Here is a 19680-nt window from a genome sequence, read left to right as displayed (position 1 = left end):
TGTTCTTCTATAAATGGTCTGTCAAAAGCAAAAGAAAGACGGACATAAAACCTGGATCAAGCGCTAAATACAGTATTCACTTACCTTATCATAGGAGCCATCTCGTCTCGGCCTATAAAATTTAGATTTGAGAAAGAGCCAGTGCATGCCAGAGTGGAAATATTCATGCATATCGACTACATATGACCAGCCTGCTTTGTCATCACAGTCAAATTTATTGGAAGTCGTTAGAAACATTTTAGCACTGTAATGGCTAAGATCATTGAGCGATGTTGCAACCAGTGCTGTTCGAGAAAAGTATACCTCATAACAAAGTTCCAGTTGTATCAAGGCTCTATGGACAAATTTATCTTTAGTTGACCTTTGACAACTAAATATTTTCGTTTACTAGCAAAATATAAAAGTTACTAGCCACATGATTTTTAGAATATGACATCTTCATTCTGTGACGAGTATGTACATCATAAAGATTTTTCTGTTTTTAATAAGTGTAATTCTAGGTGTACAAATTTTATGTTGATACTAATTTCTTCAGATGCTTTTTAAACAGCTTTTGTTAAAAAAAAAAAAGTATATTGTTCTATTAAACTTTTGTTTTAATAATTTAACTTTGTTTCATTAAAAATAAATTGAAAAAATATTTTTCACTCAGTAGTGAGCTTTGGAAGATTGTCAGTGAAAGAAATGCGATCGCCAAAAGATAAGCGTTTCATTATTTCTAGTTGTGACTTTAAAAAATCACTCACAAATTCAGAGACCTGTGTGTGAACATTATTCTCAAAATCAGCATTCAAGTAAGTGTTTGAGAAAAGTCTATTCACACGATAATGATCTAGGGGCCAATACACTGTTGCATTGAATACGGTGTCACCCAAGAAAAGTATACCATGTAATGAAGTTCCAGTGGTGAGGCCAGCGAACTGATTTGATTCAATTCAGTTTCGCTTTATTCATGTTGAATAGTATTCTGGGCAACGCCGGAATTATTGCTACTTGTGCACACATGCATAATCTAAAGAATTACAGCATAATGTAACATTTATACGAAAAAGACAAACAAACACTGGAAATCAGTTTTTTTGTTTTTTTTTTCTTTTAAACTCGCTCAAAATAAATGTAGAGACGACGACCGTTCGCAAATCGTAGATATTACAATCTAGGGAGTATATAAAAAGTTCTAAAATATAGTACTTACCACTCCTCGAGAACCGCCGTGAAAAAAGTCTTCCTTGGACATACAAAAACACGCGCGGCCGTTTTGCCTTTTATATATATAGATGTTTCAGGCAACTTTTATTGTCATCTATATTCGCTACGAAAGTAATTAAGTTTTAAGTAATAATCGTACGTGCAAAGCGAAATGGCATCAATGATAGAAAAAATTAATAAAATATTTTGAGGTCTTTTAATTATTTTAATTTCTACAAAACTTTTCATTTTCATCTTCCTCTTTCTAGGAATTGCAAGAACTGGAATATCCACACACACCTGAAGAATTCTTGGAGACAGCCAAAATGAAGAACAATTTAAATAAGACGCGAGTGAAAAATATTTTAGCCAGTAAGTTATTATATTTTTTTATTTTTATTTTTTTCTTATTTTGTTTTTATTTTATTTCTTTTTTTTTTCTAAAACTTTGTCCAAGATGTTTGGTCTGAAAATAAACTTTGTCAAAAGTGAAGACAACGATAATCTTCTACAATTAATGTATATAAACATATTTCAAGGGAAGAATATAATACGGAGAAGGAGGAAGAGTGGGCCTCATCCCCACTTTAAATACAACTAATAAAAGCATTATGCTTTTTTATCCTAAAGCATCCTTCAAATTATCAATTTTAATGAACAACGGGTTTAGATAGTAAAGAATATATTGTACAAGAAGGTGAATACAAAGAAAAGGTTGCTGGTATTTTCCGACTGTTACACAGTCTGTAATCTCGTAATGGGCCATGATAATTCCCCATTAGAGTATTATATTCGTTTTTTTTTTTTTTTTTTTTTTAATGATTAGAAAAGTCTATGATAAGTAAAGGGGCAAGTCTACATAACAATCCGACAGTTTAATTTTCTCAAAGATAAGAAGTTCTAGAACTAAAGCACACCCAGCTGTTTCTTCACCACTTACTTGACTGCAGCAATGTTGGTAAATAATCCAACCGTCATTTTTTGGAATGAAGTCACGTGCAGCAATTAGCGAATCGACTCTTTATTATAACAAATAACAAAAGGCTCCAGTCATTTTGCAGGGACGCTGTTTTCTTTTTACCAATTCACAACTGGAGCTGGCTTTTATTGTCCTCTATATTATTCGTCATGAAAATAATTAAGTTTCAAGCAATATTCCTAAGTGCACAAAGAAATGCCATCACTGGGGCATATTCTTATCATCGTTCTGACTCTCGAGTATATATCTGACACAGTTAGACACAGTTAATCTGTCGAGAACCACATCACTCTCTATAAAAGCATATAAGATATCAGCGGATACACACCCGAGAGTCAAAACAATAAAAATGATATGCTCTAGACATCACTGACAAAAATAAAAATGAAATGGAATGTTTTAAAGTGATTTTCAGTTTTGGGCAAGGATTTGTATCCTGTAAACTAGTGCCCTACATATTTTATGCTGGGATAGAATTTTGCCTCTTATAAACTGGTGTTCAAACGTTTCAGTGTTTGACTAATGGAGAGATTACAATTAGTCACCCTAAAATTGATTCAGGATGTATTTTTTATGTTTTACGCATCCTTAGAAGCAGCTGTGTCTTCCTAAACTCATTGAGTCTAATTTTGACCTCCTTTAAAACTACCAATATTTGAAAAACATCATTCGTGATCTTAGATTTTACTCAATTGAAGCATTTTACTTTCACATTAAAAAATAAAATACGTTGTATAAAAATTCTATCTGAAAAGTTCTCCATGAAAGGAAATTACTGCCTGAGTTGGTCTTTCGATCACAAAAATGTAAATTTTCTTCATTCGTTTCACGTAGTTGGTTATAACTTTGTCTGCAGTTTATTTTGAAAATAAATTCTTCAATTACTTTCTTCCTAGTTTCCAATATTCGGAGATTAATGTTCTTTTCTTAAATGCATCAAGTGCAAACGTATTTTAGGAATTTACCATTTCAATGTAAAAGACAATTTAAATCGAAAGAAAAGATAATACATTCATATATAAGAATCATCTGATTCGAGAAATAGATTTGTATCTCTATCTATATATATTAATACGCGTGTCACGGTTACCAAATTATAAATTATTCGATCGGGAGATCCTATTTATTAAAAAGGAGGATAGATACAAACATTAAATTAGTATTTAGATAAGCTAATTTAAGTTCGTGGTATGTTATCACTTTCTATCCTCATTTTTTAATAAATAGGATCTCCCGATCACCGAAGACGCAATGTAAAAAAAAAAATAAATAAATAAAATAATATAAGATTTTTGGTGCTAATGCACTTACTGATCCGCGCTATTTTTTAAATCGTATTTCCAAGTTTAATTAAAGTTTTATGATATGTTTTTTTTTTTATTCAATTGTAAGGTTAACGTACAGAATAAGTAGAAAAACACCCTCCCCTCCCCATGTAAAGAATGGCTTTTTAAATAATAACGTTATCATTTCAGCATGGATCAATAAGTGCATGAGTACCAGATTTTTAAAAAATATTAAAAAGATCTTTTTTTAATTAGAAAAAAAAATAATGATGTCGCTTTTGGGTCGTACGTGAAACTAAAATATACCTTCTTAGTCTTCCGGCTAAGATCCAAGGGTAGTATCTGTTCTATCTAACGATAGAATAATGATATTTTGGGGTTTCCGTTCGTGCCGAGCGTCCATACAATGGAAATATATCATAGATTGCTATAAGGACATTGGAGATAAATCGTAATAACCAGACATATTCTAACACTACATTAACCAGATTACTTAGATAAATACTTTTAGTTTTACCAAAAGGGCTACAATGTATCGTGAGGTCGCTATTCACACTGAACAGCCACATAATGCCCAGAAGCAATATATTACACATGAAAGATGACGCCGTGGAATTTCCACAAGTTCAACTAGTTTGTATAAATTTAGGTAAATTTGTATGTACGTGATTCTATCCTTAACAAATTAACCTTATACATATGTGAACACAGATGTTAAGCATAATGAGCCATAATGTGGACTATATTTATTTTTTACTGTTTATTCACCCTAAATGAGACACAACGCAACTATGTCGTAACGGGACTATTAATAGGGATACTATGTAGGGAGTTGGGCAGCGAGATATCTGTTCACATTACACTTGAACTTCTGCATGTCAGTACAGTCGGGGAAGCAGGGGCCTGGGAAGGAGTTCCAAAGTCTAACAGTTGAAGGGAAGAAGCTATATGAATGGAAGCCTTTACAGCATCAAGAGATCTCTACAGTGTAGGGGTGGAATTTTGCTGCTTGTCTGGTTTATCGGGGGTATTTACATTAAGGAGGTACTAGTGATTTGAATTCGTCCGAGCACTTACAATTTAGTTTTCTGAATGGATTAAAAAAGAGATGGAGACAAATTAAGAAATATTCCATGAATTTCTGTTTCTTTTTAAGACACCTTAATCTTAAACCTTTGACAATTTCTGGAATCAAAGTCATGTACATATTAAGTTTCTTGATTTCAATCTTTGTAATAGACATAAAAATGATGCAAAACCTTTATATTTACTGAATTAATTTTATCCTTCTTGGAACGAGTATTCTTCTAGTCCATATATAAGAATGAAATGATTCAGCAAATAGACTCCAAGATAAATATGTTCTTGTTTATTTTTTTAATCGATTTCTAATTTCTTTACAGATGGTTTACAGTTTTATTTTAGTTCTAGTTGTAGCAAGACTTGATTCAGATGTATAGAAACAATGTTTGAGCGATATTTTCCGTAAGATTATGTTAAGCAGAAACATGGAAACTTCCATTCAATAAAGAGGAAATTGCCAATGAAATGTAGTAGATAAGCTGATAAAATCTTCCTCTAGTTTCTGGATTGTGAGCAAAAGGACAACTGTATCCAGTCCGTATTGAGAACGGTTTTAGTATAGTAACTATAATTTTGCTGGTTGGCACAAACATTGAAAGCTTTAAAGTTTGAAAGAAAGTAATGTTACTAGTTTATATAAAATTTCTTTAAATATTTTTCTCTGAAGAAAAAAACAACAAATTTTTGAAACTCCATGAAATAAGGAAGTAGTTATTTCTATCTTAGATTCCTTGTGTGCGATCCATAAATCTTGTAAATCATAATTTGCAACATTTTATCTCCTTTCATATACTGATGCTCTTTATCTCGAATATTACATATTTCTATCTGGAAAGAATAAATCTATATATGTTAGTATTTATATTTCTATATTCTTTTTAATATTACAATTCCGTCGAGATTCCCGAGTTTGACAGAAACGTTCTTGAGTTCGACAAGTTACACCTGAAGAAGGTCAGAGGTTATATCGACCAAAACGTGAAAATGACTCTCAAGATGAGAGCAGTAGTCTGAAGAATCCAAATAATGCGAAAATATATTTATATGTCAAAAATTTTACAGAGATGTAGAATATACTTTGAAAGACCAAAGTTTGTTGAGAAGTTTTAAAGTTCTTGAATAAGAAGTAGACAAAAATGTCATAAGGTTTTGAATGAGAAACAGACAAGAGCACCAGAAAGTTTTTTTGAATGTTCCGTTGTGTATTTGCATGTGTTTGTTTGACAAGGGAGTTTACCTTCTGGATGGTTGAGTTGTTACTGAAGAAATAGCAGCAGGCTTGACGGAATTTCAGTGATTTTTCTGGGATGGGCGTTGTTGATGCTGAGAGTCGAAGTTGTCCCACTGAAGAACTCTGGTTTCAGTTGACCAATGTTTTTTATAGGTTTGCTTAATTTGATATAGACTTGTAACGTTTTAAGTTTGAAACGATTTTTATGTGGTTGAAAATATTGAGTTAACATGTTCCTGTGAAAAATCTGATGTGCTTTTAAAAGTGAAAAGGAAAGCATATGGAAACGAATCCAAGAAATAAATAGTGTGGCTATTCAAGCTTTTTGCAATGTGGAGTTTGTTTGAATCGCATCTTGGTTACATCGAGTTCAAATCATATTTGGTCTATATTTTTTTAATTTATACTCTAATACAATTAGGCAAGATTTGCTTTCTCTCATCTTGGGCCAGAATAACAACTTTTATTCAATTAATCGTATACAATAGGTGTGTTTGGGTATTAAATAACTGAAAACGGTTGATTGTTGTGAAAGTTTGGCTAAGATCAAAGTGTAGTGTCTGTTCCAATATTACACTTCACATTTTTCTGTCCTCGATCAGTGAAACTGAAATCTTTCTAAACTGAGGCAATTATTATTTTTGTTCCAATGAAGAATGCTTTGCTCTGGGTTTTTTTCCCCCCACACAAAAAAAATCGACCTGGTGTTTTAATCTTCCCTCGTGGGAAGGCAAGTAAAAATAGGGACACAAAACTTATACTATTTAAAATTCTGCAATTCTGGTTTCATGCTAGAATTATGTGCAGCGTCAGAAAACTATATATAAACACGCATAGTACACATATAGCACTAAAATTGCTTCCATATATACTTGCTACGTCTAGCCACACTGATGAGTGGTATATGACAAAACACCTGTTTGCAGATGGCTATATTTTACATTCATACATATCGCACATATCTATAGATTGAGTTCTTGACTCGAGGAAGGAACTGTTTCCCATTAGCATAAAGTAATACTCTTCTATAAAAAGGGAGAACTTGAATGCCTACGAGACACTATCATCGAAGGTTTAAGGTTCCTCTATACTGGGGTTTATCACGACAACCTAGCGTTGGGATACTTTTCTCTAGAAGTAAATCTTAAATATTCAAAACCACAGTATTCACGACCCAGATCTTATTATCCCTTCGGTATGGCTAGCCAACACTGACTTTTACAAGGAATGATGCACCTTCTCCAAGTGGTATTACCCCAGGTAACAGCACAAAGCTGAATACTCCACCAGACTAGATAAATTCTTGTCCTGGAAAGACAAAAAAAACACAAAAAAGGTATTTTTTTTTTACATGGGGGTCACCACTTATCAAGGACCGGAAGCCACTCGGGGATAAGGGTTAAGGTATACTATAACATTTTTAAATGGTTTATTGGGGAAAAGGAAAATTATGTTCCCAGGTTCTTTTCTAACTCAGTGTTTGAGAATTAAAGGAAAGCTGTAACGGAATATTCGAATATCTATGCATTTCATATAGAGATCAAGTGTTAGCCCCACGAAGTTGGAGGGGGGGGGGCTTGATTCCTGAGAACTTCGAATGAAGTAAAAGAGAACAATAAAGAATGCTATTATGGCATGCTGTCTTATGTCTTGGAGGATACCATCCATTCCCACATTCCACTTCGATATATTTTAATTTTGATATCCCACTTAACCCTCACTCCCATTTAGAGAGTGTCCCTGATTGTTTTTGGATTACCCAGAAAACAGTGGGCGGTCTACACTTAACAGAAGTTTGAGAGGACCTTATTAACCTATTTTTTCTTTTATATCCTTTTTAACATATTGTCTCACTACGTTTTTTTTTTTTTAAATAAAACTTGATTAAACGAAAATTGGGAATTTGCTAAGTAGTATTAACCCATTATAATCACCTGTTTCCATTGGATCACCGAAGTTAAGCAACGTTGAACCTGGTCAGTACTAAATGGGTGACCACTTGGGACTTCCAGTTGCTGCATGTGCTTTCCGCTTATCACAGCATTGTTTCCAGTCGTCCTGAACTTTTTCTTGCCACTGGACTCAAGCAGTGTTGATTCAGAAGAGGAGAGGTGGGGTTGAGATTGTGTAATGCTTGCCTCACAATTACACATGCAGCTGTTCCTGCAGGGAGTATCCTTTGTGTTTTGAGACTGAGCGGAGGCATCATATTAACCCATTAACCGAATATGGTATTCTGGTGAGAGTAAATCGTATAGGGTAAGTACTGGCAAGAACTGTAAAACTAACAAAATGTATGATCACAGGCACTTTTCTTCGCCCACGAAACAATTTGAGCAAATGATGGATATTTATGACATTTGTTAAAAAATAATCTTGTTATAATTCTGTTGCATTATTTGTCTAAATAAAATACTATTATGTCATGTATTCTATTCATGTTGCTAGTCTCAGTGTTTTCTATAAATACTATTATGTCATGTGTTCTTCAGAATTGTCTGATCTATTCCCTGCTTCCTTTGTTTCAGCTCGTTTGACTCGTTGGTCTAGTTGTCTCTATTCACTGTTTTCATACCTTATTATAATACAGCTTCCTATTCCAGTAGCTTCTTTCCAAGAACTGCAGATTTGTGGAACTCTCACACTTACTGGCTGTTTTCGTCCTACCTTTAAGCTTAGACTTAGGCTAATAAACATCTGCGATAAGCATCTTTTAATTCTGGTTAGCGCCCTACATTAAGTGGCTTCATGGCTTATCTGGGGTGATTTTTATAAAAAAGATTGTTTTCAATAAATATTAGATTAGGAGTAAATTAAAAGATTATGTAGAAGTCTCAAATAGGTGACAAGCACGTGCATATATAATCACTAAAAGTAGTCAGATGTTAAAAATAGAAGTTATCTTCCTTACATTATTTTAATTATTCTTAGAAATATCGTAAAAATCCACTTATATCATAGGAAATTCTTGTTCTTTTCAAGATGAATAATCAAGAATTCGTATTATTTATTGTAAGTAAATGTTAGAATGAAGATATTTTACCCACTATTCTGGTATACAATTAATTGTAAAGAAAAAAAACAAATAGTGTAATTTTTTTATTGTAAACAAACGTAACTAGCTTAGATTAATTCAGAATTTTGGTAATATCATTTGCATATATAACTTTTTAGATCATTATTAAGAATTGTCTCCATTTTAACAATCTACTTAGTATTAGTACAACTTAGTAGTATTTTTCCAAACAAAGTATATTTTAGTACTGTAAGAAAACATGCTGAAAAGATAAATACAAAATGGTTTGACAAAATCAAATATTGATTTATCAGGTGCAATACTATAACAGTCTAAATTTGTGAATCCGACTGACTTTTCCTTATTTATTAGATAGCAGTGTGCAGTTTCTTTTTTCATTTTTTAATGTTGTTAACTGATTATCTTTGTTGAGAATTATGGCTAACCCTGTATAAATTTATGTAATATTTTCCCTGTCTACGGTGATTATTTTTATGGCTGTCCTATCTCTAATACATAATACATGTATTCATTTAGTATATATTTTTATATATACAAATTTCTTTGACTATACATTTGCAAAGACGTTTTAGTTCTATCTGGGATTCTTTCATAGTAAGAACTTAGTCTGACGCAGTTCAGCTGATTCTCAGCTTGAACAGAAACAAGTTTTCAAAAACCAGGCAAAAGTTGTTTTTATGAACAAAACTTCACCGGAATTATATCTCACACATACATACATACACACACACACACACACACACACACGCTGTGTAACTCGGTTATAAGAGGCTGTTTCCCTCTTATATCAGGGTTACACTTGCATCCGGGGTATCTTATATCCGGGTTGCGCTGTACATTAACACGGGCTCTAATTTGGGACCAGAGAAAAATCTCTCTTATATGTTTTTCTTATATTCGGGTCGCACTATATATATATATATATATATATATATATATATATATATATATATATATAAAGCTTTGTGCAGTACGGTACAAAGCTTAAAAAGTGCTTTAAAAATAATGAGAAAACTCGAAGAATCCCTTTTACCAACAAACTCATCAGAGGTAAATCGTTGGAATAAGTCAAATACAAAATAAATAAAACAATATCAGGCAAAAGAGCAAAAGTCTAAAGACGTTTAAATTATGTTGAGGGAAAAATTACGAATGGGAATATAAATCAACATTTGAATAACATATATGCACAAATAGGATGACGGGCTAAGGGAAGAGAAATTTTTTTTTACTTATTCCAACGCAGTATACTATATATATGAGTTATCGCAAAATAATGAGATTTTGGCAGAATTTTTGTTTCCAAGTGGTTCTGCTCTTGCTTCTGTTATCAATAACCCATAATCCATCACAAATAAGTGTGTTAACCTACTCGAAGAAACCTGGCCATGCTTTTTACATTTCAAAATGACCCCTGAGATGGCTCTCATGGAAACCGGCCATCCTGCCATTTTTTTTTTTATTAATTTTTTTAAGCTGATATCTTAATAAACAAGGAACCATCGTGCACTTCCTCAAGCCACCATAACTTTGCAGCATCAATTGCATCTGAAGTTGCACTTCTGCCTTCTTTAACGATATCTTGACTGTCCCATGTGTCTGGTATGTTCAGCTGCCATTATTTTATCTCGTTGGCCTCAGAGCAAACGCTTGATTTAGTGCCAAAAATACTTGCACAGATTTTGACACATCTTTCTCATCTGCAATCGATGGTGATTGATGTGAAAAAGTCACCCGTGTGTCAACCCACAAGATTTGCTCTCCAGTTGCTTCTTATTTCTTTTCGCTTTCATGGGACTTGTGAGAATATGACCATATATATGTGTGTGTGTGTGTGTGTGTGTGTGTGTGTGTGTGTGTTGAAGACAATCCAATCTAAAAAATAAATATTATTCTTTTGTTATTAAATAATCGAGTTCTCTGTTAGATTTCTTTCTTGCAAACAAAACTAAGAATTATATATAACCCTCACAGCCACACATATATACTAGCAAGCCGCCTAGCATTGCTCGGTCGTAGAATACGCTTAAATCTTTTAATTTAAGCAGATTTCATATTTATTATTATAGACCTAATAATCTATTGATTATAAAATTGTATTGTATTGAAATTGCGAGAATATGACTATATATATATATATATATATATATATATATATATATATATATATATACACTTGTGCCCGATATTATTCATACCCCTCGGATCTTTGAGATTTCTATAAGAATATTGCTCAAACCAGAAGATAGACAATATTAAAGGGATTTCAAACAATAAATCAAGCATAAGCATTTAATTTAAACTCAACAAATAAATAAATTATGCAAGTTTGAAGCATTATACTAAGAAAAACAATAATGGCACTAGTTCAAAATTATTCATACCTCTCTTACTAATAGTCAATAGCATGCCCTTTATTCTTAATAACTGCCTGTAACCGTTTTGGATATTTATCAACAAGGTTTTTACAAGCATCAACACTGATTTTTGACCATTCTTCAATGCAGTAGTTCTCCAAATCCCTCAAATTTCTAGGTTTCCGCTTTTTAACCTCAGTTTTCAATATGTGCCAGAGGTTTTCGATAGGGATCAGGTCAGGACTCTGGCTAGGCCATTCCAAAACATTAATGTGATTATCCTCAAACCATTTCTTGACTATTTTGGCAGTATGTTTTGGATCATTATCCTGTTGAAGGACCCAGTTTGGTCCTAAATGGAGCTTCTCCGCATCCTGTCTAATGTTTTTCTGGAGTATCTCCAAATATTGCTCCTTCTTCATGGTTCCATCTATCTTGACCAAACTACCTGGACCACTAGCCGAAAAGGAGCCCCAAAACATTAGGCTACCACCACCATGTTTCACCGTGGGTATGGTGTTCTTTGGGTTGTAAGCTTCTCCTTTCTTCCTCCAAACGTAAGAAGCATCCATATGGCCAAACAATTCAATTTTTGTTTCGTCAGTCCACAAAATACTTGAGAAAACGGACTCTGGAGAATTCACATGGGTCCTAGCAAACTTTAGACGTGCTGCAAGGCGTTTTCCGGTGTGCAATGGAGTCCTTCTTGGTCTTCTTCCTTTCAGACCATTTTCATGCAGAGTCCTTTGCAATGTTTGCCTTGATATTTTTATGCCAGAAGACTCCAGATTTTCTAAAATGTCCTTAGTAGTGGTGGTTGGATTTGCATTAACACTTCTTACAATATTCCTGGTGGCTCTAGCAGACAGTTTCCTTTTCCTTCCTCTACCAATCAAGTTGTTTGTTGTGTGGTGGCTCTGGAATTTTTTGATGATGCTCTGTACTGTTGCTGTAGGGACCTCAAATTTCTTGGAAATTGACTTGTAACCTAAACCATCCTTATGTGAATTCACAATTTTAGCCCTAAGATCATTACTAAGCTCTTTTTTCTTCCCCATTCTAATAATTTTTATTCGTTTTTTGGTTTTCAGTTGATATCATTTTAATTTCTGAAAAATGCAAAAAACGAAATGAAATTAATCAAAGGTTGTATAAAAGCATTCAAAATAAGAATCAAACAGGAAACAAACAGTCAGAAACTCGATTAATACTGAAAAAATAAGGGGGTATGATTATTTTTGAACATTGCAGATTTTATAAATAGCTGTATATTTCTTTTATTACAAGTATCCCGAGATTTTAAAATGACGAAAATGATCAGAAGAGGTTTATTAAGAATATGTATCAATATGGACGTAAACAATAAATTCTTACAAAGTTACACCTAATAAACTCAATTTTCAAGAGGGGGTATGAATAATATCGGGCACAAGTGTATATATATATATATATATATATATATATATATATATATATATATTGTATTGAAATTGTGAGAATATGACTATATATATATATATATATATATATATATATAGATAAAATATATTGTATTGTATTGAAATTGCGAGAATATGACTATATATATATATATATAAAATATATTGTATTGTATTGAAATTGCGAGAATATGACTATATATATATATAAAATATATTGTATTGTATTGAAATTGTGAGAATATGACTATATATATATATATATATATATATATATATATATATATATATATATATATATATATATATGTTTTGTTTTGTTTTTAAAATATAATTATCCACTGACAGGTGTTTTTTCATCTACGACTCATCAAAGTGGCTGAATCTAGCGAGATTCGAAATCGGGACCCTTAGATTCAGCCACTCTGATGAGTCGTAGACGACGAAACACATATCAGTGTATAATTATATTTAAAAAAAAAAAACAATACATAGGCCGCTCCTCATTTGGGGGTACCAAATTGGTCAAACTGAAAATTATTCCCAATGCGCATTTAGGTAAAAACGCACTTTCGCATAAATAATTGAATTCATTCAAAAAGTATCGCAAAACAAAAACAAATAACATCTATGTAAATCGTGATGCATTCAAGTCGTGCGAGATAGCCTAGTGGAAGAGGTTTGCACTTCTTACCATGGGGTTCCGATTTCGAATCTCGCTAGATTCAGCCACTCTGACGAGTCGTAGATGACAAAACATGTGTCAGTAAATAATTATATTTTAAAAACAATACATATGTTGTTCCCCATTTGGGGGTATCAAATTGGTCAAAGGGAAAATTATTCCCAACTCACATATAGGTAAAAATGCACTTTCGCATAAATAATTGAATTCCAACAAAAAGTATCGCAAAAAAAACAAACAAATAAATAACACACACACACACACACACATATATATATATATATATATATATATATATATATATATATAGTGCAAATGGTAATTAATAAAAACTGAAGAAAGTGCTCAATACCGTTGTAGAGCAGATATGCGTTTTATTTTTTATTACCGTATCTTTCTGTTAAGTTACATTATTGTTTCAGCTATTTGGCCGTTTTTTTGGCCGTCTGTAGCATCCTCAGACTTTTAAAAGTCTGAGGATGCTACAGACGGCCAAAAAAAAAAAACGGCCAAATAGCTGAAAAAATAATGTAACTTAACAGAAAGATACGGTAATAAAAAATAAAACGTGTGTATATATATATATATATATATATATCTTTGCACACACGCACACACACACACACATATATATATATATATATATATATATATATATATATATATATATATATATATATATAGTGCCCCCAAAAAGTTTACACTACACATTTGAAACTGTCAGTTTTTGTATTTCTAGCTTTTAAATGGTAATGAGACGTTTTATAAACATAGAAAATGTATTGAAACTAAGAACAGTGGGGAAAATAAAAAATAATAATTTAACACAACGTGAAAAGAAAATTCAATAATTAGCAATGTTTATGAGTGTCCGTTAATTCCAAGGTGTGTATTGATGTTTCCCGGAATTTGAAATAAGTTATCCTTGATAGATGGTTCAAGTATTTCCTGTTATTTTTTTTTTTTTTTTTTTTTTTTTATTATGTAAAAAACGAGATGAGTGAAGAAAATGGTTATTTGCAGTCGAGGCATCGAGTGAAAAATGAAGTCGTGTTTTTACAGAAATGATTAGAAAAGTCAAAAGCTGATGGTAAATAGCCCAAAAGACCTGAGTAGGGGTGGGGTTTAAAGAGTGTGCCAGAGATCAGGGGAGAAAGGAGGCGATGACATTAAAGTTTAATTCTGCTTTTGTTAGGAGAGGGGAAAAAGATATTGAGACTTTAATGTATTTATTTGCTTTCACACCAAAGCAAATTAGGCACAAGGCCGTTTTTTAATGTGGGGGGGGGGATAAACCAGCTCCCCTAAAAGTAGGGTAAAAAGGGGCACTCTGGTTGTGAACAAAAATAATAATTATCCCAGTATAGAGGGTTTCCCCTCCATTGACTGGTACAAATTATCTTAAGTGCATCATCTGCAGAACAGATACTCCGCTTTGATCACGACCCGAAGATATTGAGACTTTAAGATCGTTTTTTATATGGGGATGAATGTCTTTTGTAATAATCGTGATATTTTTTTATTAATTTGATTAAGAAGATCTCTGGTTTGAGTGTGCTAGAATCATTCTTAATTATTGTATAAGTTTATCCATGTTTAAGTTTATAAGAAGATGGCAATTAACGAGTTCTATTTGTAGGGGATGTTAGCTCCTATATGGAGAGGAGGAATACCCAGACGTCATTTTCCTGTGTCAGGGTTGAAGTCAGGAAGAAAAGGAGGGGGGGATAATGTAAATTAAAATTTTGGCTTTAAATGGAGGAGAAAGAGGTTTGATTAGTAAAAGTAGTCCAAAATGGCACATTTGGGATAGATTTAATGAGTTATGTTGAGTATATAATGTGTATTTATAAGGAAGCTACGTTAGTTATGCATATACTGTGCCTTGTTTGGGGTGAAAATTGAATTAAAAAAAAAAAAAAAAAAGAAGAGTAAGAATAAATTGGTTACCGGATAGGTTCAATCTGACGGGGGAGGAGGTGTAATGTTTTGGTATGGTCTGATAATGCAATAGGTTATATTTCTATTTTGTATCTAAAAATGAGCGTTGTTTTGGAGAGAATGGGGGAGGGGGGTCACTTACCATGTGTTGGGTGCTAGACTTCGCATGTGAGAGAGATTAATTGTTTTTAGTATTGGGGAGAGTTGCAATTTGGGAGGCAGGTTGGGCTCTAGGGGTTATAGATATTAGTCCTGGTTTGGAGGTGGTTTATCGGCAGAGTTTAAGTTACTTCCGGTTTTAAATTTCTTTTGTGACTGCAACTGCAAATTATCTCTGATTTAGAATTGAGAATATTTAATTTTTGTCTCATAACGACAGCCTCTAAGATTTTCCTTGAGCTTAGGGAATAACCAAAAGTCTAGTGAGCAAGGTCTGGATTATATATATATATATATATATATATATATATATATATATATATATATATATATATATATAGTTTTTCGGTGGGAAGGTATCCAAAAATTGAAAATAATTGAATTTCAACAAGGGTCGTTGATAGTGCTCAATTATAAGAGAGCAAGTTATATTTTTTAAATTAAAAAAAAAAATTTTATATACTTTTTTTTGTATTTACATTTTATATATATATATATATATATATATATATATATATATATATATATATATATATATATATATATGTATATATAGCAACGAGTGTGCAGTAGCTACCAGTGTGAATGACTTATTTAAAATTCAGGTAACTAGGTTATGCGATCGTTGCGGTTCCACCATTTTCTTTTTAAAATTCAGTTTTGATGAAAGACATTTTTAATATTACATACGATGAATCAAAAACCCCATTTGAAAATAAATTGAAAACAAGTTTTAACTATAAGAAGCATTTACGTTGCTATATGTTTCACGTCAGTCTTTATTGACTTTGACATCTCATTCAAATTTCATATAAATCCTGTCTCAAATAATGTTTAAGATTTTCTTCTTGGCTAATTTAGAAACTTCTCTTCTTTTCCTTCTTCGTCCCCCCCCCATACACACTTTTTTTTTCTTCTCAACATTTCGAAGATTATGTATATATATATTTTTTTATCTTACGAATATTATGGCATAACTCAAACAAAAATTACTCTGATGATTGAAATGTTTTTATCATGACGTTTTTTTTTTATTTATTTTAAAAATATTTTTAACAAGTAAACATATCAGATCGTTGTAAAAGTTTTTTTGCTGGTTTGAACCTTCATCTGTAGCAGCCGAAACTGGCTTCCTATGCGCTTCACACACGTACTTGTTTCTACTACGAGACACTAACCCTCTGTCCCGTCTCTACTATCGGACGCACGCTCCTACAACGTATACACTGAACAGCTTTCTCTTTCTTTCTCCTTCAACAAGCCTGACTAAAGTCTAATCTTCGTCGCCACATCAGGAACTCTTTTCACGACTACTATAAATACAAGCGCACTCGAACACTGAACTCTCCTACCGACCTGTTTCTTTCGTGTACACGCTACTAACGAAGATGACGAATAAAGTTGTTTATTAAATGTTAAAGTGAGACTTCTTTTTGTTGTCTTCATTACTAACTTAAAATGAAAACCTGTTTTTAAAAGTCTTCATTTATAACCACGTAACGTTACCCCACAAGTTGTAGCCTCAGTCGCAAAGCAGACAAAGAATAGAAAAAAAACTTCAACTCACTTTTTCCCCATTGTAACAACGACATTCATTTTCTCATTCGCCCGCCATGCGTGACTTCTCGGTCACGGCTTTGACGTCTCTCACACGATCGTCCTCTCTTACATCTCTAACATGCTCTTTTTTATATAGTCTTTTTTCTTACAGTGACGTCATTTTGCACTTCGTATGTTCTCTGTTACATAACGACCTTTGCTCTTTATAATTTGACTAGCAGTGGTATTCGGCATTGCCAGGGTGTTTGGGGGAGTAAAAGAAAAATAGTTTTGGGGTGGGTAGGCTTGAACTCGAACCGTTAAGGTCAATAGTCTGATAACTTATCGCAATGCTACGAGGGCAGAGAAGTGAGAATGGTTGAAATTAAATGATTAAAAAGTTAAGTGACAGGTGTGCAAATTTAATGAGGTCAAACATCACTCCATAGGGGAATGAAATCACGCACTTAACTTTGGCTGCAAGCCAGTTTCTGCGTATTTTCCCAAGATGTTGGGGAAAACCAGCTCCCCATAAAAAAACAGGTCCCAAAATGATGTGAGATTTTATGTATTTTATTCACTTCCAGGTATTTGTCATAGCAGAAGGGAGTGATCGACCATCTTTGGCTTGGGGGAATCTTCTGTCTCTATTTTGAGACCCCCTCTCCCTCATGGGGAGACCATTTTTTTGGCCCACCTGTCTTCCTCAGTATATCCAATCCAACTGCCTACTAATACAAACCAGAACATGTGACACATGTCATGTCACTCCAGTCTTTGCTAGCATCTTCCAGTGCAAAGTGATTGGTCACAGAGTTTGACATGTTGTCAAAATATGACTTCTCAGTCACTGTATCTATTTATCTATTAATCTAGATAGATAGATAGATAGATAGATAGATTAATAGATAAATAGATACATACATAGATATATAGATTAATGGATAAATTAATAGATAGATAGATAAATAAATTAATAGATAGATTAATAGATAGATAAATAGATTAATTGATAGATATACAGATAGATAGATTAATAGATATATTCATAGATAGATATATAGATAGATAGATTAATATATTGATAGATAGATAGATAGATAATTAACTACTTATTATCTAACACCAACCAAATTCTCCCAGATCTTTAGTCATTTGTGCTATGTGTGGACCACCATTATCATGATGAAAGGTGACTTCCTTTCCGTTAACTAAAGGAGGTTGTTTTCTTATCAAAATTGATGAGGACATAGAAAAACATGAATGATGCTTTAATAATCTGAAAGAAAAAGTTATCAATTAATCATGGTGATTACATAATCAAAACATGCATAAAATAAATTGTATAAATTATAGTGGTTTAAAATGCCCTTTTTACAAACGTACAAAACATTTTGGCTCAACAAACATTTAAAACTTGTAAGACAAAGCTGATCTCCCTTTAACAAGTAACAAGAAGCTTTCCCGACCACCGATATCCATGGCAAATAACACCCTACCTAAAAATCCTTCTTCAAACTCCTCAGTTTTACATTCACAGGCAATATGAGCTGGAATAAATATATTCAGGACATTGCGAAGACTGCTGCAAAGAAGATGGGTTCCCTCTATCATGCTAGAAGATTACTCTCCCGTGAGAGTATTCTGTACTTCTACAAAGCCAGCATTCGCCCATGTAAGGAGTATTGCTGCCATATCTAGGCTGGTACATCTACCACTAGTCTCTCTCTTGGATAGGATCCAAAGAAGAGTCTCCAATCTAATATGTCCCTCTTTGTCAACTAAGCTCCAACTCCTGTCCCATCGCTGCAGTGTTGCATCCCTGTGCCTGTTTTACAAGTATTTTAATGGGATGCGCTCTGGTGACCTCATTGCACATCTGCCCATTGTCGTACATACCATGACATACCCGCTTAGTAATAAAATTACACCAATTCACTGTTGAGGTCTGTAAATGCCAGAAAGCTTTCTACTCAAGTAGTTTCTTCCCTAGAACAGGTAGACATCGGAATTCCCTTCCTGCTCCCTGCTTCCCTGACTGTTCTGTTATGCAGAAGTTTAAATGTAATGTAAATCAATATCTTGTTCATCTTCCCTAAGCATAGTCCCAAATAGTAACCTCTTACGTTCAAGTGGTGATATGCCTTGTAACGGGTGAACGTGGGTAAATAAGAAAAAAAAGATATCAGGTCATCATTGAAAAAAAATTTTCAATTTGTTTTCTAACGTCATTCTAAATGATATAAGTGTCTGCATGAAAAATATAATAAATACTACTAATAATAATAATAAATAATAATAAACATAATAAAAATAATAGATAATAATAATATAATAAATAATAACTAATAATAATAAATATAATAAATACAATAAATAATAATAGATAATAATAAATAATAATTAATAAATAATAACTAATAATAAATAATAATAATAAATAAATAAATAATAATAAATAATAATAATAAATAAATAGTATTAATTATAACAAATGATAATAAATATAATAATAATTACTAATAATTAATAATAATAAATATAATAAATAATAGTAAACATAATAAATAATAATAATTATAATAAATAATAAATAATAATAAACATAATAAATAATAATAATAATAATTAATAATAATAAATATAATAAATAATAATAATTATAATAAATAATAAATAATAATAAACATAATAAATAATAATAATAATAATTAATAATAATAAATATAATAAATAATAATAATTATAATAAATAA

At 32.2% G+C, this 19680-nt stretch overlaps 1 protein-coding gene across 9 annotated transcripts in view; it reads left to right on the top strand.

Annotated features, from left to right (window-relative positions):
- The window catches only part of LOC145254621 (receptor-type tyrosine-protein phosphatase epsilon-like), a 732106-nt gene that overhangs the window by 632431 nt on the left and 79995 nt on the right, over positions 1 to 19680 (top strand). For all 9 annotated transcript variants that reach the window (XM_080113291.1, XM_080113282.1, XM_080113273.1 and 6 more), the window contains one exon: positions 1458 to 1560. In XM_080113291.1, coding sequence (XP_079969417.1) covers positions 1458 to 1560 — 103 coding nt within the window. The remainder of the gene's footprint in view (positions 1 to 1457; positions 1561 to 19680) is intronic.

Source organism: Euprymna scolopes, chromosome 3 (assembly GCF_053919585.1).
Source record: "Euprymna scolopes isolate OS-2025 chromosome 3, ASM5391958v1, whole genome shotgun sequence".
Taxonomy (NCBI): domain Eukaryota; kingdom Metazoa; phylum Mollusca; class Cephalopoda; order Sepiida; family Sepiolidae; genus Euprymna; species Euprymna scolopes.
The sequence above is the reverse complement of the archived record's forward strand: the minus strand, read 5'-3'. Positions and strand labels throughout refer to the sequence as shown.